The sequence below is a fragment of the Manis pentadactyla genome, chromosome 6, assembly GCF_030020395.1.
Source record: "Manis pentadactyla isolate mManPen7 chromosome 6, mManPen7.hap1, whole genome shotgun sequence".
Classification (NCBI taxonomy): Eukaryota; Metazoa; Chordata; class Mammalia; order Pholidota; family Manidae; genus Manis; species Manis pentadactyla.
In genome coordinates this window covers 58,704,786-58,728,948 of record NC_080024.1, presented here as the reverse complement: position 1 = coordinate 58,728,948, position 24,163 = coordinate 58,704,786, and the positions used below count along the sequence as shown (strand labels likewise).

At 33.0% G+C, this 24,163-nt stretch overlaps 1 protein-coding gene across 4 annotated transcripts in view; it reads left to right on the top strand.

Moving 5' to 3' along the window:
• The window catches only part of AGPS (alkylglycerone phosphate synthase), a 170,964-nt gene that overhangs the window by 96,451 nt on the left and 50,350 nt on the right, over positions 1 to 24,163 (top strand). For all 4 annotated transcript variants that reach the window (XM_057503892.1, XM_036879398.2, XM_036879402.2 and 1 more), the window contains exons 11-13: positions 7,392 to 7,519; positions 17,040 to 17,091; positions 22,418 to 22,494. In XM_057503892.1, coding sequence (XP_057359875.1) covers positions 7,392 to 7,519; positions 17,040 to 17,091; positions 22,418 to 22,494 — 257 coding nt within the window. The remainder of the gene's footprint in view (positions 1 to 7,391; positions 7,520 to 17,039; positions 17,092 to 22,417; positions 22,495 to 24,163) is intronic.

Sequence of the window (24,163 nt, the reverse complement as noted above, 5' to 3'; positions counted from 1 at the left end):
TTAGGTCTTCACTAAATGTTTGATAAAATTCAGCAGTGAAGCCATCTGGCCTAGGACTTTGGTTCTTAGGTAGTTTTTTGATTACCGATTCAATTTTGTTGCTGGTAATTAGTCTGTTCAGATTTTCTGTTTCCTCCTTGGTCAGCCTTGGAAGGTTGTATTTTTCTTGAAAGTTGTCCTTTTCTTTTAGGTTATCCAGTTTGTTGGCATATAACTTTTCATAGTATTCTCTAATAATTCTTTGTATTTCTGTTGTGTCCATAGTTTACTTTCTCGTTTCTGATTCTGTTTATGTGAGTATACTCCCTTTTTTTTCTTGATAAGTCTGACCAGGGATTTATCTATTTTTGTTTATTTTCTCCAAGAACCAGTTCTTGCTTTCATTGGTTCTTTCTGTTGTTTTATTCTTCTTGATTTTATTTATTTCTGCTCTAATCTTTATTATGTCCCTCCTTCTACTGACTTTGGGCCTCATTTGTTCATCTTTTTGTAATTTCGTTAATTGTGAGTTTAGAGTGTTCATATGGGTTTGTTCTTCTTTCCAGAGGTAGGACTGTATTGCAATATACTTTCCTCTTAGCATGGCCTTTGCTGCATCCCAGAGATTTTGCAGTGTTGAATTATTATTGTCATTTGTCTCCATATATTGCTTGATCTCCATTTTTATTTGGTTGTTGATCCATTAGTTATTAAGGAGCATGTTGTGATGCCTCCTTGCATTTGTGGGATTTTTCATTTTCTTTGTGTAGTTTATTTCTAGTTTCATACCTTTGTGGTCTGAGAAGACTGGTTGGTACAATTTCAATATTTTTGAATTTACTGAGGCTCTTTTTGTGGCCTAGTATATGATCTGTTCTTGAAAATATTCCATGTGCACTTGAGAAGAATGTGTATTCTGCTGCTTTTGGGTGTAGACTTCTGTAGATGTCTATTAGGTCCATCTGCTCTAATGTGTTGTTCAGTGCCTCTGTGTCCTTACCTATTTTCTGTCTGGTTGATCTGTCCTTTGAAGTGAGTGGAGTGTTGAAGTCTCCTAGAATGAATGGATTGCATTCTATTTCCCCTTTTAATTCTGTTAGTATTTGTTTCACATATGTATGTGCTCCTGTGTTGGGCACAAAGATATTTATAATGGTTAAAACTTCTTGTTGGATTGACCCCTTGATCATTATGTAATGTCCTTCTTTGTCTCTTGTGGCTTTCTTTGTTTTGAAGTCTATTTTGTCTGATACAAGTATTACAACCTGTGCTTTTTTCTCCCTATTAGTTGCATGAAATATCTTTTTTCATCCCTTCACTTTTAGTCTGTGTATGTCTTTGGTTTTAAAGTGAGTCTCTTGTAGGCAGCATATAGATGGGTCTTGTTTTTTTTATCCATTCATTGACTCTATGTCTTTTTTATTGGTGCATTCAGTCCATTTACACTAAGGGTGATTATCGATAGGTATGTACTTATTGTGATTGCAGGCTTTAGATTCGTGCTTACCAGCGGTTCAAGGTTGACTTCCTTACTATCTAATAGTCTAACTTAACTCATTTAATATGCTGTTACAAACACAATCTAAAGGTTCTTTTTTTCTTCTCCTCCATTCTTTATATATTAGGTAGCATATTCGGTACTCTTTGTCTATCCCTTGATTGACTTTGTGGATAGTTGACTTAATTTCACATTTGCTTAGTAATTAACTCTTCTACTTTCTTTACTGTGGTTTTATTACTGCTAGTGACAGTTATTAAGCGTTAGGAACACCTCCATCTATCACAGTCCCTCCAAAATACACTATAGAGATGGTTTGTGGGAGTAAATTCTCTCAGGTTTTGCTTATCTGGAAATTGTTTTAAGCCCTCCTTCCAATTTAAATGATAATCTTGTCTGATAAAGTATTCTTGGTTCAAGGCCTTTCTGCTTCATTGTATTAAATACATCATGCCACTCCCTTCTGACATGTTAAGGTTTCTGCTGAGAAGTCTGTTGATAGCCTGATGGGCTTTCCTTTTTATGTGATCTTATTTCTCTCTCTGGCTGCTTTTAACAGTCTGTCCTTATCCTTGATCTTTGCCATTTTAATTACTGTATGTTTTGGTGTTGTCTTTCTTGAGTCCCTTGTGTTGAGAGATCTGTGTACCTCCATGGCTTAGAAACTATCTCCTTCCCCAAATTGGGGAAGTTTTCAGCAATTACCTCTGCAAAGATAGTTTCTATCCCTTTCTCTCTCTCTTTTTTCTGGTTCCCCTAAAATGCAAATATTGTTCTGTTTGGATTGGTCACACAGTTCTCTCAATATTCTTTCATTCTTAGAGATCCTTTTTTCTCTCTATGCCTCAGCTTCTTTGTATTCCTCTTCTCTAATTTCTATTTCCTTTATTGTCTCCACCATATCTAATCTGCTTTTAATGCTCTCCATTGTGCTGTTCAATGATTGGATCTCCAACTGTAATTCATTCCTGAGTTCTTGAATATTTTTCTATACCTCCATGAGCATCTTAATGATTTTTATTTTGAAATCCCTTTCAGGAAGATTCATGAAGTTGATTTTTTAAATCTTTCTCTGGGGTTGTATTCATAACTTTACTTTGAACCAGATTTCTTTGGGATTTCATATTTGTATATGGCGCCCTCTAGTGCCTAGAAGTTCCACTCTCTGGAGCTGCTCAGCCCCTGAAGCAATGTTGGGGATCGTAGAGGAGTGATATTGGTCCCTGGGGGGAGGAAAAAGCTGTTTCCTGCTTCCCAGCTGTTATGCCTCTTCCACTGGCAGAACCAGTGGGCTGAGCACACAGGTATAAGCCTCTATGCTTTGCGTTGGTAGTTGCTATAGATGGGGCTTCCCTCTGGCTGGCCTAATGCCAGGGTAGGGTTTACCAGTTTGTGAGCCAGGTGGGTCTGGCTGGGAGAAAGGCACAGTAGTCTGCCTATCACAGAGGGAGTCTTTGGAGCTGTGTAGCCAGCCAGGGAGCTGGAGCACCTGAAGATCAAGAAAGTTCCCACCCTACTGGGCAGAGTGCACCCGGATGATTTTGTCTACCTGTCCTTTCTCCTGAGTAGTAAGCTCTGTGCAATCGTTGCCCCTTTAGCCAGCCCTGTTGCTGTTAGGAAGTCTCTCAGACTGTCCACCTTTCTTTTGTCATAGAGCAGCCAGATATGGATCCCTAATTTCCACAGGTGACTGGAATCTCAGTCTCTCCAGGTGTTCTGTCTGTCTTAGCTTTCCAACCCCCTAATCATGAGAGTACACTGCAAGCACCATGAAATGTAGGTTTGTGCTCCCAGAGCAGATCTCCAGAGTTAGGTATTCAGCAATCCCAGGCCTCCACTCCCTCCATGCTCTATTTCTCTTCCTCCCACTAGTGAGCATGGGCAGGGCAAGGGCTTGGGTCCAGGTGGGCTTTGAAACATCACCCTGTTCCATGAGGTTTATTCTTTTCCCCAGCGGATACAGTTTGGTGCAGCCCTCTTTCCTGTTGCTCTTTCAGGATTAGTCATTTTAATTATATTTTCGTATTATATGCGTTTTTAGGGGAAGCCTCTGTCTCACCTCTCACGCTGCCATCTACAATTTTATATATATGTATATATTTTCAGTATTTATTGAGTAGTTACCCTATGCAGAGTAGTATGTTTGGTACTCGGTTGGGATTTAAAGCTCAAGAAATTTGTAATCAAGGAGAGAAGGTAATATTCAAATATTCACACATAGAAAGATAAATAATAAAGAAGTACTGGTGACATTTGGACAGCATGGGTTTGATATATGTGGTTCTCTTTTTTTTTTAGTTTTAATATACCCTCTTTAATAAGTAAATACATGGAAAAAAAAAAGGGAAAGTATCGAGAGTGCTTAAATTACATAATTAATAAGATATATAATAGACAAATTTTGTACCCAACCTAAGAGGGAATATTGTCTCTTTTTTTGTTTTGTTTTGTTTTATTTTGTTATCATTAACATACAGTTACATGAGCAACATTGTGGTTACTAGATTCCCCCCATTATCAAGTCCACACTAATAGCCCATTGCAGTCATTGTCCATCAGCATAGTAAACATATGTGTAAACATGTATTAAAAATCAAAGACAACTGAAGGATGAAAAAAATCTGCCTCCTGTCCTGTTTCTGTGTTCCGACATCTGCTTTGCTCAGAGTAAACAGTATTGGTGTATTTAAGCATATATGTAAATATTTTAAAAACTCAAATTAGAGTTTACTGCCCTTTGCTTTACATTTAGTTTTATAAACCTTATTCCATATCATCACTTTTAGAGCCACTTCATTCTTTTTGACAACTGCCTGATATTCCATTCCTTGAATATACTCTGTTGTATTTAAGCAGACCGTCATTGACTGGCATTTAAATTGTTCCCAGGTTTTTTCTTTGGATTATATTTAGGTTATATTTAGATTTGATTATGTTTAGAATATATTATATGATGTATTTCAAAGAACTATTTTCAAATGGCTTCATTTCTTAGATGTAAGGAAATATTTCACAAAAACCTGGGAAATTGGAGTTTAGTTTTAAAAAGAATATTTTCCTGTCTAAAAGAAAGGCTTATACCTTCCTTGTTTTCCTTTATGAATTTCAATCTGGTAACTTTTGATTTTCAGCACATATTTATTAAAGTTTTCTGTAGTTTGTGATTAGGTTAGAATAAACAGGTAAGATTATTCCTGTCTTTAGGAGTATATGGCTGACAAACTAGAATTTATTTGTAGAAACAACTTTCAACATGAAATGTTAATTCCATGACTACCACATACTTGTAAAAATGTTGAAAAGAATAGAAAGAATTACAAATAAGCTTAGGGATGGTAAGAGAGTGGTAGGAAAATTAACAACTTTTAAAATTAAAGTGATACTAATCTTGGTAAGAAAGAATAGGTGTGATAGCTAATTCTTTGCTGGTGAATGAGGAGACAGCATAGTACTAATAGTTTACCTGTCAGCCTTTTGCCTCTTCTCTGGCAAAGGTTTTGAAGTTCTTTTAGACTCTATCTATGTCTAAAAATATCCCTATTTGTAAAATGTGTAGCTGATAGCTCCTAGTTTAAGGAGGTGACTCTGAAATTTCATTTGGAGTTCATTTTGAGAATTAAATAACTTATATTGGTCATTTCTTTTTTTAAACAGCTTTATTGAAATATAATTCATATACCATAAAAAAAAATCCTCAGAAAGCATAGTTCTTTAGGTTAGTGTTTGAGATTGTTTCTGAGCCTGGTTAGGGTTCTCCGTACTGTTGCCTGTGTCTCCAGTAGGTTTACTGTGTAGACCAGGCAAACCTAGCTGGCCTACAGTGTTGCCTGTATCTCCAATAAATGTACCTGTGTCCTCCTAATTGCCTTTTTTTTTTAAACCACATCTTCCTCTGTTTTCAAGAATGGTTCTTAGCTTGAACTTCTGCATACACTGTTACAATCATTTCCTTTGGAAAGAAACTAGCAAGTGTTTTATGGATGTGGAGGTTGGACTTGGGTACAGGAAACAATTCGCATGCTCTTCTCTGAGGACATCCCTGCCTTAGTAGCTGAGAACTGAGGGGAAGCGAAGTAGGTCTTCTTGGTCTATTTCTTCCAGCAGGATACTAGCCCTTTACAAGCCAGGGCAAGGGTGATTGGGACCTCACTATTAGTGCACCACTCAAAGTAGAGCCTCTGCCCCACCAGTTAAGGCCATGTGCAACAAGTGAAGCACTCCTCCCCCTGTCCCCATGCTTGCCTGGAACTTAGCCTCAGGAAAAGGTTGGTAGTTGAGAGCTCTTATATAGAATAAGATCAAAGGTTTTTCTGAAATTAAGAAAGTCTTCATGTTTATGTCAAAGAGAAAGGAAAACATATGTCTACACAAAAATCTGTGCATGTGTATTTGTAGTGGAACTTTTATCCCCCATCTCCTGACCTCTGGGGAGGGGAGAGGAGCTAGACTTTATATTAATCACCAATGGCCAGTGATTTAATTGATCATACCTATGTGACAAAGCCTCCATAAAAATCCCTAAAATATGACTTTCAAAGAACTTCTGGTTTGGCGAATACATGGAAGTCGTCCTGGTAGGGTAGTGCGTCTGGAGAGGGCATGGAAACTCTGCACCCCTTCCTCCATACTTTGTGCTATGCCGCGCTTCCATCTGCCTATTCCTGAGTTGTATCCTTTCATAATAAACAGGTGATTTAGTATAAAAAATTAAGCACAAAACCAAATGTCCATCAACTGATGAACATATAAACAAAATGAGTTATACCATACAGTGGTGTATAATATTGGGCAGTTAAAAAGGAATGAATTCCTAATGGCTGCTACAGTAGGGATGAACCTTGAAAGCATGCATCATTGAAATGAAAAGCCACTTACAGAAGGCCATGTATTGTAAGATTCGTTTATATGCAGTATCCAGAATGTGCCATGAACATATTTTAATCTAATTTAATTTACTTTTTTATGAACTCACAGTAGTTGACATTTTAGGTATATTATACACTTATTAGATTTCTGTGATACTTTTAGTTTGTTTCTAGTGTTGTAGTTAACTTCTATAATTTCAAAGATTTCCCTTTTCCTTTGCTCTTTCCTTCATGATTAAGAAAATTTTATAGTATTAATAGTAACATATACTTATCAGAAAACCACTGATTTGAAAAGCTTGGCTTTGTGAATACAATTGTTTTTAACCATATCCTTTCAAATATTTTAACATGACTGTTTAGATCATGTAGTTATATTTAACTTGTTTTTTTTCCTCTCTGATTTGTTCCCTTCTCTTCCATGTGAAAAATAAAAGAACATTTGTTTCATTGTTGGTCCTATTGCTAGATATTTAGGATAACCACTTTGTCTCTGAAGTATCTTTTTCTGTGTCTTACAAGACATCTCATCTCAGTATTGCCTTTGTCTTTCCTTTGTATGTCTTCTTAGGAAAAAAGGCAAGAAATAGTCCCTATAATTTCTTCTGTCATCTTCAGTTCTCTTGTAAGGTTAGGTTCCTTTTGCCCCAATATATTGTTCTCATAGTAAAAATAGACACAAATATCAAAATATACTTTTGTCAGAATGCATGTGAGATATAAAAACTTGCTGCTTTTCAAATTTTTTTCTTTTAATAAGTTGTAATGCTTTAAAAACTTTTTAAAAGTAACCTTGGAGAAAGCTTACCTTAAAAATGTTTTAAAATAATTTCTATGTAACTAGAAAAATGTATTCCAAAAACTTTTGTTTTTTTTAAATAAATTATAAAATTTGCTTAGTTGTTTTTCTAAAATGACTTGAGTAGTAATTATTCCCCTCAGAGGATAGATTAAATACAAACTGGATAGAATAAATAGATAAAATAGATATAAATATGACTTAGATTATTGGCATGTGATATATTGGATTATTCCCCCTTCTTTTTCAGGAACTCTTGGTGTGATAACAGAAGCTACAATAAAAATCAGACCAGTCCCTGAATACCAAAAGTATGGCTCAGTAGCTTTCCCTAATTTTGAACAAGGAGTAGCCTGTTTAAGAGAAATTGCAAAACAGGTAAAAAAAAAAAAAAGACCCACCCATCTATATTTATATTTTTAAAATTCTACTGCATAATTGATTTTGATATGTCACATATAATCTTCATATTTAGTTGTGTTCATATTTGTGGGTTTTACCCAGTTCTATTATGAAAAGGTAATGTAAAATCATCCCTGTAAGTGTAGTTGCTGTTTCTTTCAGTAATTATATAGAGCTATTTCTTGGTTTAAAGAGTGCTGTATGATTTTAAGCTAAGGTAAGATACGTACTTGCTTTGGTGGCTTTGAATGATTATGCCTTTTACTGAATGTTATGTTTTCTTAAGGTATTTTTGTTAAGGTATTTGTGATTAATTGAAGTAATATTTAAGTTTTCTTAAGACATTTATTGAAATTAAAGTAAATGACTGGCTATAAATCACCCCAAATTTAGATTCTAAATAATAGGTAATTAACCTTTATCAGTATTTAGAATGTGCTGTTACTAAGTCCTAATTTGTTTTATAATACTATCTAAGCCATAGCTTACATTAAGTAATAAATATAGTATAGCATAATATACCATAAAATATTTAGCTATAAGCTAAAAAGAATTCCCATTTCTCCCCCCTTCAAAAAAAAAGATAAAGAATATATTATTGAGGGTTTTTAAAAGACTAGATACTAATGACAAGAATTTTATTTCTGGTTTAGTTCTGTGTATCACTGGAAATTTTTTTCCATTTCTTTAGGCATTTGGTTCATTGTTTCAATTATAATGGTTTATGAGAAATTCCTACTTCATTATTTCCCTGCAGGGAGTATGTGAAAAGAAATACTCCAACCTCTTTCCTCATGTTTTTTCCAAATTCCTACAACTCTGTAGTACTTCCAATCAGCAATATTAACTAGAATATTGAGGGCAAGGGAGCTTTCTGATGTGACCGTACAGGTCAGCTGTCAGATATGCAGAGCAGATTGGAGGGCAGATCTGATGCAGCAAAAGAAGGGTATCTAGCAAGTACTCCCTATTCACTGTGGGCTTTTAAGGTACTGAAATGGAAAGTAGTGAAGAGGCTTATCTTCCTGCCAGCCCAAGACAACCACTATTAATGTTTTAAAGAAATCCAAAATGAGCAAAAAGATTTTTGTATTTACCATTTCCAGTGTTCTTTATCTCATACACACAGTTTTGCTTTCTGAGACACTCATTCTTTCTGACAAGTTTTCTCACTTTCAGCAAGTCCACCTATAAAGTCACCTAATCTAACAAGTGACGAAGATAGTTTTTATAATTTCCAAGTAACTTCAATTATTTATCAATTCGATTGCTTCCTCTGTCAAGACATAGCCATCAGCTCCTTAATCTTGATTGTCTTACTCCGGGGTTGGGGGAGAGTTCTTTTAAAAGAAGTATAGTCCTGGAATGAACATTCTTGAACTTGTGGCAGGTTACTTTGGTTGTATTAATGCAGAAGGAAGTGTTAATAGTTGAAGTCCTTACGTAGGAGCTCCTTATTCACTAGAACTTTGGGGACATTATGTTATGGTTAGAGAGCTAGAATATATAGTAAGTATTATGCTGTGTTTGCTAAAATAATGAGTTGGCACTGGTATGTGAAGGCAGGATTATTGAATAAAGGAAGAGTGGAGTTAAGTTTTAGGAATAAATAGTATTTGTTATTCTAAAATAACACTGAGCACTGAGCACTGAGCAGTACAATCCAAGTTGTTGCTAAAACCTTCCATGACTTAAAAGCAAAGGAAAGTAATTTAAATTTAAGGTGCTACAGGTTATTAAGAATAAAATAAGTACTTAAAGAGCCTATGGTTTTGCCTGGGGTTTTTGTTTGTATAGAAAATAATAAGTTCACCAATTAAAAATCAAAACAAAACCATTTTCCTTAGATAGATTGTATTTCTTTGTTAATTTCAGATCTTCCTTAATGAGTGATTTTTTAAAAATTTAAGTGTTTTCAATTTGTGTTGTAATTCATTGTTTGTGTTAAATATTTTTATTTTTATTTACTTTCCATCTTTGTCAAGCTTGACTACCCCCACACAAAAAAAGCTTTATTATTAAAAATATAGTTCATGTTATTTCTCTTGTTCATTTTGAATGACATCTTTTTAATTGGCCACTATTGCCTGCATTTTTAATGGCAAAATAAACGTGAATGTCAAATTAGATATTTAAAAATATTACAGACTATAAAACTAGCCTGATTTGTATGTATTTTCACCAAAAGATCTTTAGAAGGTCATGATCTGTCAGTGTTGGCCAACTTTGTCCCTCCACTGCAGAACACAGGTTTAGTAGACCTATTTAAAAAGTGTTACATGATCTTTGGAGTAGAGGTAGACATTTTATGCCTTCCTGACTGCTCCATCTGCTTTTTCTACATTGCAAATACTCACATGTAAATATATCTTAGGTTTCATGCATTACGTAAAAATGAATCAAAACCCTAAATTTATAATTTCATTTAAGTGGAAATATGTTGACTTTAAACACAGTTGCTACAACCTGATTCAGTTTTTGTTGTAATTTAAAATGCTCCTGATAGAAACTAACAGAGAAGACTTAAACACTAAAGAAATGCAGGGGGTGAAATTTTCCTTATCCTTGGATGTCAGAAAAAATTGACCTTTTATTTGTTTAAAAAAATTCTTTGGATATTCACCCAATGACCATAATCTAAATATACCACACAAAATTATATTGGATATATATCTGGGAATAAATAAAGGTGATGATTGATAAAAAGTGTCCTTCTATGTTTAAAAAGAAGATCAAAAAGAAAGCTCCTTTCTGATCTATAGTTTTAATAATTTGGTTCTGTATAATTAATAATTGACATAAATACCATATAACTAGAAAGCTTGCCTTACTTGAAACTCATTAAAAAGCCTGGATAGATAATATTTTATTCTCAAATATTGCTCTTATGAATGAAACAATTGCCAACAATAACTTCTGGAATTTGAAGATAGTCTGTTTTGGGGAACCTACTTATTTTACTCCTTTTATAATGCACATGCAGAGAGGCATTAATGTTTACCTTTCCTGGAAATGGTAAATGCTAGTATTATAGTGTAGGTACATTTATATATTAGTTTACAGATTTAGCTCATACATCAGGAATGGTATTATTTGTGCTCTCCTGCTTTATAAACATTATTCGCAGGCAGAAAAAAAATTGAGAAAATTATCAGGTTTTGGCACTAGTCATTGTTCAATTTATAATTTGGAATTTCAGCTGATAACAGAATTAAGATCCATTGAAACAGATGGTACGTGCTTTATGATCGTGCAAAATTCTTGATTGAATAATGAGCTGGCTGCTCATAATACCTCATTGTCATTTCATAGAACTTCCATTTTTGCAATGTTTTCAGAGTCAAGCTGCATTTGAAATGGGAAAATGTATACCTTTTGGAAAGGAGTATACTGATTGTTCTCAAATAGTCAAATGGGCTGTGTATATTTTTGTCACTAAGTCTTACTGAAGGAGATAAATTAAGCAACCTTAAACTGGCAGCAGAGGGATTCTAAGGTTTCTTATCTGATCTTTGTCCGTTGAGGAATTGTCCTTTTTCAATACTTCACTGCCTCGTGAGGAATTAGAAAGGAAGATTTAGTGGAAGATTAATGTGACTCTGTCCTATAAGTGGCAGTCCAGTATAATATCCAACTTGGTAGATGGGTAAATGACTTTTAAGACTTTCTCAGAATGTAGACTTTTCACTGTTTTCTCTCAAGGAGAAAAATAGTGTTTTTTAATCAGAGTATTGGTATCTGATAAAATATTTTACTGTGTTGTTTGTTTAAAAATGACAGTGATGTCTTTAAAGGTTTAAAGGGAAAACAGTACTGAAACAAGCTCAGAAGCAACTTTTGAATTTTGGGGTTTTTTTCTCCCCAATAAAAACTTAGGAGTTATGCCAGACGGTATTGGGAAAGGACCATTTATTTTTGTTAAGAGGAAACACTAACTGTATGTGTGGCACAGATTAGTATGCATTTCTCTGAAAACTGACTTTCAGTATTAAAAGTAGGTTTTTAGAATTACAGATTAAAAAAGCAGCCTTTTTCCTCACTACCTTTGCCGAGGGATAGCCCTTTCTCCCTCTCATCACTTTTATTTTAAATAGTGTTAAAACTGATAGGGTGTTATTTTTCCAGTGAGTTTAGACCATAATTTGGGAAGAAATACATAGTTCATATTTGACATCTCAGAATGTTATATCTTAATTCTGATTTGTTCTGTTTTAAACTTGATTTATTCTGGAGGAGTTCAAATTAACTGGAGTCAGGTTTAGCACATTGTAAAACATTTAAAACTTCTTTCTATTCTGCAGTAATTCTTGGAAATAATTTGTTACATATAGAAAATGTTGTTATTTTAAACCTTTTTTTGTCTTGAAAGCTTTTTAAAAATCATTTTTAAAGTTGAAGTACATACAGTAAAATGCACTAATCTTAGCATACAGCTCAATGAATTTTAACGTGTACATTCGTATGTAACCATCCCCCAGATCAAGATATCAAACATTCTCATTAATTTTTCCCCCTTTACCTTTTTCACCCATCCTCAAGTTCTCGCAATCATTTTGTGTGTGTGTGTGTGTGTGTGTGTGTGTGTGTATGTGTGTGTGTGTGTGTGTGTGTGTGTTTCCCTCTGAGCAGAGAGAATAACCTAGCCAAATATTTGGTTAATTGGATTCTTTACCATGTGGTCCAGCAAAATGCATTAAACTTGAGGACAGTTGCAAGATAAACTCTTGACTAGGAGCTACTCAGAACAGGTCTTTACACCTTTACTAAATTGAAAAATATAAAATTATGATCTACAGACTGTTTGGCATTAACTTTTGGCACTTTCCTTTATACATGCATGGAACAGAGTATTTACTCTATAGCATGTATTATTTCATTCTTTGAAACTAAGAGTTAATTCTCTTTTTAAAAACAGTTGTTTACAGTGTACACTCCTAGCTCTAAGTCAGTATGTCATTTCCGATAAGACTAAGCAGTTATACTAATAGCCTTAAATATTATAAGAGTTCATCTGTGGTATCAACTCTGATTTATTAGTTAAGTGAAGAACTCATCTGTCTATATTTAAAATTTTTTTATCTAGAAATTTGCATTTAACAGAATTCTCTTCTTTCACGTATTCTATTTTGAACTTTTTAAAATTTATTTTATTGTGTGTCTTTTATGTGAGATTGTGTGCTTTTAACTTTATATCCAACATAATGCAGTGGATATTCTGTGAGCTGAATAGACATCGTTCCTGTCTTCTAGTAATCACTAAGGATATTGTCATATGTTTTAAAATTTTTATATAACTAGGTACAAGGGGTTTAGCATTGAAGCATTGACTTCTGGTGTAGTATGAGAAGAGTAAACTATCTCAGTGCTCAGAAACTTGGGCCATTCTAGAGTCTACACAGGAAGTTTGATTTACTCCTTGAAGAAACACATCTTTTCAATTCAGAGACAATTCATTTCTCAACCAAGATACCGAAGATGCAGGACTACCATACAGTGCTTATATTTTATAGTTTGTCCTTGTGAAATTAGAATAGTAGAAATCCTATAGATATTTAAAATGCTAATATTGAATTTATTTTGCTAGTAACTAGTAAATTAAGAGACACCTTCTTGAATGTGTCTCATCTGAAGGGAAAATTCTGGTTTTTCTCTGTGACAAGAGATATGGACTTAGCTCCATAAAAACAAATTTTGCTGACATTTTTTGGTTTGTTTCTTATAGGGACAATTTTTGGAGAAAATGCTTGGATTGAGAAATCTTTTGCTTTTTAAGTTAGTGCAGAGAATTCTTTTAAGTAAATAAGACTAATCAGAGTAGTTGTTTATCTTTCAGGTTCTATATTAAATTCCTGGTTGTAAAAACATCGTTTAAAGGGAAGAAATTGCCAGCAGTTTGCCTCAGTAGTTTTATACCTGTGCTTTGAGGTCAATATGGTTATTTCTTCTTTGCTCTGATAAAACAAAGATAATTGATATTTCTTTATTATTCTGTAATGAGCTTATTTTTTCAGACTATTTTTGATGTATAAAGGATACTTAGGTAAAAGTCATATGACATGAGAGATTCTGCTAAAGGTGCATTTATCATAAGAAAGAAAGAAATTATTTCATTAACTCCAGTTCAAGTAAGCAATTTCTGTTTGAGTGTTCCTTAAATTCCCTGAATGTGTATGATTAACCTACCATTAAAATTACTTGGTAAAAATATTCCCTCTCGTGTTATTTCTGAACACCTACCACCAGGGGTCACTTTAACTTAAGGACCCTTTTTCCCCTTTCCTCATTTATGCAACACTCCTAGCTTTGCATAATGAATAACATGGGAGTGAATTTAGAGCTCACATTCTCAGAATTTGTGATGTCTCTAACTTTTAAAGGGAATATTTTTATTTTTTTAAACCTACCAAATTAGTTTTATATCAATTGAAACATATCTTAGCAATAGGTATAGTAACCCAGATTGAATGTTGTTTTTTAAATATAGTAACATTATTTTGTTTTTTTTTATTATAGGGTCGTCTTTTAACAAAATTTTCAAGAAACTTCTCTTTGTATTTTTAGAATGATACACAGTATTCACAAATTTATCAACTGCCTGAGGATCATAAAGCAGTTTAGATGCTGTTTTTGACTGAGATGTTTTAATTTGAGATACTTAATGAGAATTTGCTTGTGACAATAACCAAGATTCCATTTACTGACTTTTTAAAATATGTACTTTTAAAACATGAGATTTAATAAAGTTGTTGGTTTGATTTTGATTTTTGAAAAGTCAGTATTGAAAACTTGTTTAATATTTATTATCTAGATATAAAAAACTTTTTTTAGCTTTTTAATTATTTATTTGACAGTATTAGTTTGTAACCATCTACTTTGCGTAAATAGGGACAGTTTATGACTGACTGGTTTATGTGACTCAGCTATTGAATTAAAATCACATTCAGTATAATTGAATATCAGTTACTTTATGTAGGAAATGCCCCAAAACTTTTAAAATTATTTTCCTACTTTTTAACTTAAAAGTTTTAAGCATACAGAAACTTTGAAAGAATAGTACAGTGATCACTTGTATATTCAACAATTGTTGACTTTTTGCTGTTTGTTTTATATGTTTGTGTATATATTTTCTATACCATTTGAAATTAAGTTGCAGACATCATGACACTTGACCTATAAATACTTAAGCATACATCTCCTAAAAATAAGATGTTTTTCTTTATAACCACAATCTATAGTCCTGTCTGAAAATCAGCAGTAATTTCTTAATGCCATCTAATATTCATCCTATCATCAGACTATTCTAGTTGTCCCCAGGATGTATTTTGTGATAGTCTTTTCAAACCAAGATTTTGTCACGGCCTGCATATTGTATTTTAGTTGTTTCAGAGATTGAATTCTAGAAATTTACTATGCTAAGTGTAATATTCTCTTTTCCAATTTTCTGTTACATGTGTGTCTATGTTGCTTGTTTTCATTTATAGCCCCTGCTGTAGGTACAAGTGAACTACCGCTGTGTGGTAGTAGGAGATCAAGTTTACAAGTTGTTAGTAGGAATTTAAATGTTCTTTTCCCTTAAAATGACAGAATGTCTCTGAATTCTCTCTCATATTTTACTGGCGTGCTTAGGCCAAAACATAAATATGTGTATTATATCCTATTTATTTTTTGAAGAAAAGAAACTTGGTCTAATCAGGCTTCATATGTTTTATTAGAAGTTGTTATGTCTGTTTTAAAAAAATATTTCAGGGACACTGATTTTCCTTTAGTATTTTGGAAGCTGGTAACATTTTTCAAAGCATTAAGCCAACTACAAAGATACCTCCAGACCAAGATTTGAAATTACTCAGGTTGTAGATTTTTTTTATTTTATAACTATTTTACTTTTAGTAAAACCACAAATTAGCAAGTACAGTAGTTTTCATGTAATTTTGTTTCAGATATGACTTTAAAGCTGTGTATATGTGATTTTTTTTTTTTTTTAGAGACTGTGTGATATATTTGAAATACTGATCATTTAGCAATCAGGATATCTTGGTTCCAGTCTCTCTTTACTATTTAACAGTCATCTGATCTCAAGCAAGTTTTTATCTTTTAGCCTCTCTGGTTTTTTTGTCCTCATTTGTAAAATGGGGATAATACCAGTTATGCTACCCTGATAGTGTTATTTCTTATATTAAATAAAGATGTAATGAAAACAGCTTGGACACCATAAGATTATATAAAATGTAAGGCAGTAGGTTATTGTATGCTTTGTATATGAAATTACCTAAAACTGTTTCTGTAGATTTGGCAGTGACTTTTCTAAAAATATAGACTGAGTTATCTCACCTTTTTATCAAAGGTGAGCCAAATACATTGTATAGTCTTCCAAATATAAATCTAGTCATTTTGTTGAATGAAATAAAATGTGAGAGTAGTTTTATAAAATTAAGTATTTGTTCAATTAAAAGCAAATAATAGCAAAAATGTTATATAACACAGTTAAGGTTTAAGATATATATTGTTCTTTTGCATGATCTCATAAATCTCAACATTATGTGGATGCAAATGTTATTGATAAATGTTATTACTCAAGATAAATGTTTAAAAAGTTTGTGGCAGTCAAAATTTTGTGGTCTAAAAATCTCTTGGTAGACATTAAGCCATGTTAGAAATATGCATAGAAGATAAAAATTCCACTTAGGGTGCATCTTCACTTTAATTCTGTGGAAAAATTATGGTTAACTTAACCATTGCTAGTGCTTGTATTGTGTTTTAGCAGCACAAAGGTAATGGGAATATCTGCTTTCCTTGCAGCCTTTAGTGTGTGCCTAGATAAATACAGCACTGATGAAGTTAGGTGTTTTAGATATATAATGTTAGGCTTCAGAAGTTTTGTTGCTGTTTTCATACAGTTAACCTTGAAGGTCTTAGAATTCTGGACACTGATAGTTTTTCTATTTAAAATGGATTATGAGAAGGGATAGGAAGAACAATTCCCAGAGTTGTCTATGAAGGTATTGCAGATTAATTTTTAAAGGGCTCTGGCTCACAAAAATTCTATCATCCTTTTCCTTATTTTAAAAGTGTGTTAAGAACTTAGCGATGTATTGTAGTTCATAAATGGCATAATGCTCTTGGCATTGTTTTTAGTCTTGAAAATTTCTGCTTTGTTCCAAAAAATATCCACTTTGGGGCCTAATACTTCTTTTAGGTATTTTCATAAGTCTTTACTAAGCATTAAGCAGATCTGGTTGCAGATAAGTTAAAGATCTGGCAACACATGTATGTATTATATGTGGAGATCTCTCCCCTCCAATATTTTAGAGAGGCCACTGTTGTTTTACTTGTCATCATAAAATTATATAAAAGTTTAGATTTTTTTCCCCCCTGCATTTAACCTTAGGAATTAAGCTCTTAATCTCAAATAGAGAAAGATGACATTTATATCCTCCTACCTATCTAACTTCTTTATCATATCAAATGTGTGTCACTTTTTTTCTCCTTTTTAAAACAGAGATGTGCTCCTGCATCTATTCGCCTCATGGACAACCAGCAGTTTCATTTTGGTAAGGAGTGATATTTTAAAAATCTTCTCATAAAGCCACAAGATGTTTATGTGCCAGGAAGAGTATTGGATGCAGAGCTAGGGAGAAGAATGTAGTTCCTGCCCTTTGGGAAGTTCTCAGTTTAATGAAGACAGACAATTATGTGACTGAATGCGAGCAGGAGTGGAAGTTGGAGTGGGGACTCTGGGAGGCTTCTTCAAGGAGAGTGATGCTCAAGCTAAATTTTAAATGGTGTAGAGAAGTTAGCTTGAGATGGTCTCTTCTCTCCTGCCAAATTTATTCACTTATCCGCAAAAATAGGAAATTGTAAAATCTCAATGTCATGTTTGTACTTCAAAAAATTCTGTGTGCCTTCAATAGCAGGTAGAGAAAGAGTTGTTGAAAGAGTTGTTAGATAAATCTGGATGGGTGGATTGTCAGGATAGATTTGGATTTTATCTTTCAGCAGATATTCTTTGTAAAAAGAATAAAATAAATGAGCAGAAGTTGAAATGGTTCAAGAGGCAAAATTTTAGGGACCTTGACCAAGGCAGCAGCAGTGGAGATAAAGAATAAGGGAGAGGTTTTCCAAAGATCAGTTTGCCAATTGGATGTGGAAGGTTAAATAAAGGGAAGAGTTGAGGGCAACTGCTGGATTTCTGATTTAATTGTCTGGGTGCATTGAATAACAGTGTAGAAGAAGTGATAATGTTTTTTGGGAAAAGACCTTACAATGGTTGTATTAAGATGCCCTTGGAATTTTGGTGGAGAATTCAGTAACAGTTAACCATGTTTCTTTTTTTCCCTATTTTGCTTAAAGTATTAAACTTTATGACACAATTGATCATCTTCTCAGTTCTAGTTTTATGCTTCTATATTTTTTCCATATCCTGAAATTTAGTTTGGAATTTAAGTTTATACAATTTAAGTATCTTAAAAACAGTCCTTGAAATTAGGAAATGATTGTTCAGTAATATTAAAGGCTAAGATAGGTGGGCTTTTGTTTGTTCTAAGACTAGCTTAGATTTTAACTTAGGGAAGAATGATTATTATACTTACCTATAAACTTAGGAAGTCAAATTCATAACATATGAAGAGTTAGTTTTAAAATTAGGTTCAGCTTTTATTTCTTAAGTAAATTACTTTCAAGATACTATATTACTGACAAGTTTAAGATAAATGTGTCATATAAATAATGAAATAAAAAAATCAAATAAAAGTCAAACCTCTGGTGTGTTTTGGCCTGTGTAAGAGAGCCATGCATCTGATTAATAAGAAGACTGTTATCCATTTATATGCTGTTATTATAGTAAATTATATTAGACGTAGATGCCTTTGTAAAACAAACTATGATTTGGCTAGATTTTATTTTTTATTTTTGTTTACTTATTTATCTTTTACTTCTCTTTAGTTACCTACATTATTAGATGCTCATCGCAACTAGTGTAGTTACTATCTGTCAACATAGAAAGACATTACAAAATTATTGACTATAATCTCTATGTTGTACTTTCATCCCCATGACTAATTTATATTATGATAGAAATTTTGTGCCTCTTTATCCCCCTCACTTACTATACCCACTCATCCTAACCACTTCCCCATGGTAACCACCAGTCACTTCTTAGTGTCTATGAGTCTATTGCTGTTCTGTTTTTTTTTTTTTTTTTTAAATTCCACTTACAAGTGAAATCATATGGTATTTTTCTTTCTCTGCCTGGCTTATTTCAGTTGACATAATCCTCTCTAGGTCCATCCATGTTGTCACAAACAGCAAGGTTTCTTTCTTTTTTATGGCTGAATACATATTCCATTGTGTATATGTATCACATCTTATGTATCCATTCATCTGTTGATGACACTTGGGTTGCTTCCATATCTTGGGTATTGTAAATAATGTAGCATAGGGGTGGATACATCTTTTCAAATCGGGGGTTTTGTTTTCTTTTGGTAGAAGCAGAATTACTTGGTCATATAGTATTACTCTTAGTTTTTTAAGGAACTTCCATATTGCTTTCCACAGTGGCTGTACCAATTTACATTTCCACCAACAGTGTAGGAGGGTTCCCTTTTTTTCACATCCTTGCCAACACTTGGTATTTCTTGTCTTTTGCATAGTGGCTGTTCTGACTGGTATGAAGTGATATCTCTTTGTGGTTTTGATTTTCATTTCCTTGTTGTACATCTTCTTGTGTGCCTGTTGGCCATCTTTGTGTCTTTTTGAGGAAAAAGATGCATATTCAGGTCCTCTGCCCATTTTTTAATTGGGTTATTTGTTTTTTTGATGTTGAGTCATAGGAGTTCTTTATATATTTTTGGTACTGATTCCTCATCAAATCATTTGCAAGTGCATTTTGCCATACTGTAGGTTGCTTTTTTGTTTTGTTGATAGTTTCCTTTGCTGTACAAAAGATTTTTAGTTGGATGTAGTCCCACTTGCTTATTTTTGCTTTTGTTTCCCTTGTCTGGGGAGATGTATGCAGAAAAAAAGAACTCATGCTTATGTTCAAGAGATTTTTGCCTGTATTTTCTTCTAACAGTTCTGTGGTTTCATGTGTTACATTTAGGTCTTTTATCCATTTCTAGTTTACTTTTGTATGTGGTGTTAGATAGTAATCCAGTTTTATTCTCGTGCACATGCTGTCCAAGGTCAGATTTCATTTATAATTTGGTTCTATAGCAATATAAAATGAAGGCTGAAAGCAACGTTCCTTCTGGCCATCAGTCATCCCTGTTCCATATTCTCGTTACTGTGTCTAGGAACATGCTCTAAGGTAGGTCCTAGCTTTTCTAGTCTTGATTGTCTCTCCTCTCTTTCTTCCTTAACTTGGCAGTCAAAGTGATCATTTAGAAATACAGATCTGATCATGCTTCTTTTTGATTGTCTATAACCTTTTTGATTTCTCACTACCCACTGAAGCCTTTCCATCTATATATGCTGCCTCTGGCTCTATGATCAAATGACTGAACAGTCGCTTTGCACAGCAAGGGGTGTCCAGGACCTGGCACCAGTCAACCATATGGCTGATTGGTCAGTATTGGTACCATATTGGTTGTTAAAAAAGCATAAGACTTATTATTAGTTTTACTATTTTTAATATCACCCCTAACTCTGACAAATCCTTAATATATTATATTGAAATGATAAATATCATTGACTATATTGAAATGATCTACAGATTTCCTCTATAAATTTGTCAAACTTAGGGGATGACTGTTACTCATTTTTGTATCTCCTGCACCTATCACATTAATAGGCACTTACGCATTGATTGACTTAAACATCAAATTAACAAAAGAGGGTGAACAAATCTTGGGTAGCACATAGCATAGTAGTAAGCTCATTATTAAAAGCACAGTTTATCAAATATCTCTTCACAGCTGCTCCTCAAGGTGATACTCTCAGTTACAAACAACTCAGAAGCTAAACATTTCAGATCAAGTCCCCAAGTCATTATGTGGTGGAGCTGGGGTTGAGCCCAAATCTGTCTGACTCCAAAGCCCAGACTTTTTCCGCTGTTTCAGGTCACTTCACTGCAACATAATATATTTATTAAATCCTTTGAAATTATTTAATAAACATCATAGCAATACAAAATTCACTAATTAAACGGTTCAGTTAGCACATTTGGAAACGTTCCTTCATTTACTATAAAAAATAATACACAGTAGCCAGAATACATTTAGAATATAATTAATTTGATAAGTAACATTGAGAATAAGTGAAAGGTAATAATCTCTTAGTTGATACTAATGCTTGATCCACTTAAAAGGTAGTAACACTTTCACAATAATTATGCTTCAAAGCTATCATATTAACTAGTATTTGGGGTATGTGTGACTAACTCCCACTGGTGTTAGTAGAAATCGTGCATATACATTTCACTGTGTTAAGATGAACACATGCCCTTAAGGATTATTCCACACCAGAGTAGTAACTTGTGGAGTCCTCCTATATTGTGTGAAGATACGTGGATCAGAAGACTTACCTGAGGAACAGATAATTTAAATGTCTTGCAGGAATAAGACACTCACACTCATACATCTATATTTAATATTTATTTCCAATTGTTGATAAAGTAGGATAAATTCCATTTGGAACAGGAAATGAATATTTTGAGGATATGTTGTTTCCAACTTTATACGTGCTAGAAATGATATCTTTTAAAGCACTCGTGCTAGAGAAGCATCTTTCTGGCAGATCACAATCAAAAATAAAATCCCAAACAAACCTCTTATTTGTGATCCAGAAACTTAGAAAGACTGCTAGGTGGATCTCTGTCTAATCAGCCCTTCATTTTTGTCTTTTGCTTTGTTTCATTATAGCATGGATATCTAGTTTTTAGCCCCTGGGTAAGATTTCATGTTACTTGGTCTTTTGTTTAGCACAATTTCCTATTATAATCAGTAAAAGTGTATTAAGTATTACAATTTCAGATTCTCATGTTAAAAAAACCCCAAACAGATAAATGGAAAAAAAGATGCAAGTGATAGTTTTTTCTCCCCAAAAAACTACTATGCTGTTTGTACCTATTTTAAGGGACCTGCAAACAAATAAAAATCCCCAAATCTTAAAGTCTTTTTTTTTAAATAAACTTTTTATTTGTTAATAATTTTAGATTTATGAGAGACTTTAAAAAATTCTTTGTAAAAATTCTATGTAAGTGGTATATCACATTTTTCTGAATTGGGCCTTATACTGCTAAGGCCAAAGGCATGGCACTCATGCTACTCTGATAACAGTGAGAAAACAGTTAAAAGACTTTCATTCAATTAAACTCAATCCGCAGGCAAAGATGTTAATTTAACAGACTCTGAGATACCATTTATGTTCTTTTGGCAATTGTAACTCTCTGGGTGTGATCAAGGAAGCAATTACTAGTTTTATGCCAAGAATTCTGGATGAATTAAGAATTAATTAAGAAACATCCTTAAACTTGGCATTGACTCCATATTTGGTTATATGCTCTGAATGGTTTCTGCATAATAAAAAAAAAAAAGTAAAACCAGCCACCACTAGATGTTTTTAGTGAAATAAAAATTAATGAAGTAACTTTACTATTGATTGGCTGAATTCCTTTCCTAAGGAAACTATACCATTGAGAGATAACCTAAACTAACCTAAACTATGTGCAGTATTAATTACATAAAGTAATTTGAGTTAAAAAAAAACCAAGAAGGGATTTTGTAAACAAAAACTTGTATGTGACTTTTGAAAGAAGATAAAAATATGTAGATCTTAGTATGTGTTATGTATATAACATAGGTTTAAAAAATTAAGGCCAGTGAATCATTCAGTTTCTTTTAGGATGCTAAATTAAAGTAGCCTCTTGGTCTTTTTTCTCAGGTCATGCTCTTAAACCTCAGGTTTCCTCTATTTTTACATCATTTTTGGATGGATTAAAAAAGTTTTATATTACAAAGGTAAGAATTTTTATAAAATGCTAAAATTTTAAATGCTTAGGATATTTTGTTTCTTGCCTTCTCCCCCTCAAAACACGCCTATTACAATTGTGTTTTTCCATGTTGCTGTGTATATTGCATAATTATTTTTCATGTTGCAATAAATATTTTATCAGGTAAATCACTTGTACATTTAATTTCAGAAATTCTAAATTCTTTTCCAGATTTGAAGCTCCTGAAATAGCACCTGCATTGAACAGTTTCATGCATATAACATTTTTTATAGTTTGAATTTTTTCCTTTGTAGTAGATATCTAGAGATGAAGTGAGTGTAGTTACTTTTGAATGGCTGAATTCCTTTCCTAAGGGATTATAGTAGCCTTATACTATTGCTAGCAATACACATGTGCTATTTTTTTGTTATATTTTTGTTATTGCATGCGGGATTTTTGTTTTGGTATGTTTTAAATGTACTGAATCCAGGGAGAAATAGTAGTTGAGTTGATGTTTCTTGAAACTCCACTGAAAATGACCATTTCTCTGTATTTTCTAGGTATAATTTTTGTGTGCATTAGCTGAATATAGTTATTTTGTCAGGGCTGGCAGCTTCATGGGGTTTTTTTTCTTGGTTTTTTTTTTTTTTTTTTTTTTTTTGGTTTTTCTTTGGTGCTTTGCTGTATGCTATTGAAATAATGGAATTGTTAGATGTCTTTATTGTAAATGTTGTAAATAATTTTTCCAGTTATGTGGCTTCCTTTTTAATAAGAGTTTTTCTTTTTGGTGCAAAAGTTACAAATTTTTATCTTTAAGTGCAATTATTTAATTACTTCCAAACTTATAAAAGACTTTCTTCTTCAGAACTATAGTAGTTCCGTTCTCTTCTGTCACTCACATTTTTGTTAAGTAGGAATTTAAAATGTTTATCTTTATTACTATTTGAACATACCTCAGTTTTATAATGTGAAATCTGAATAAAATTAATCTTCATCTCCTACTCTCCCAGTTGCTAAACCTGTTGTGACAGCACCGCTAGCTAATCCCCGCTTTTCTGACATTGATTTGCCATACCTGGACACCTTCTTACGTACTTTTCCAAGAAATAGACTCCATTTTAATGTATCGAATACCATGCAATCATTCCATATATGGAACCTAGGGAAAAAACAAAGCTCACAGATACAGAGAACTGGTTGGTGGTTGCCATGGGGGGGATGGAGAATGTGAGAAATGGGTGAATTGTCTTAATTTTTTTGTTTCAGTTTAAATAAGTTGATTTTTTAAATATACTTTTTTTCTTGAAAATTAAATGGACTTAGTTGCTGTAGGTCTAGATCTCCCTTTTTTGCTTTTCAGAATTTTTCTTGTTATCATAACCATCACCCACCTACCTATTTGTTATCCTAGAAAAATTTTAGGAAGTCTTCACCATTTTAGAAAATCCATCTAAGTTTTTACTAGAAATAGAATAAACCCATCCATTAATTTGTGCAAGAGTCAACAGGTTTATAATACCTAGTTTATCCATCCTGGGACATGTGTTTCTCATTTTACATATTTTCCTAATGAAGTTATGTATTTTCCCTTAAGATTATTCTTAAATATTTTATATTTTAGTTTTATATATAAGATATCCTTTGAAAATACTATTTATAGCAAGTTATTGTTGGTATGTAAGGATCCTGTTGGTTTT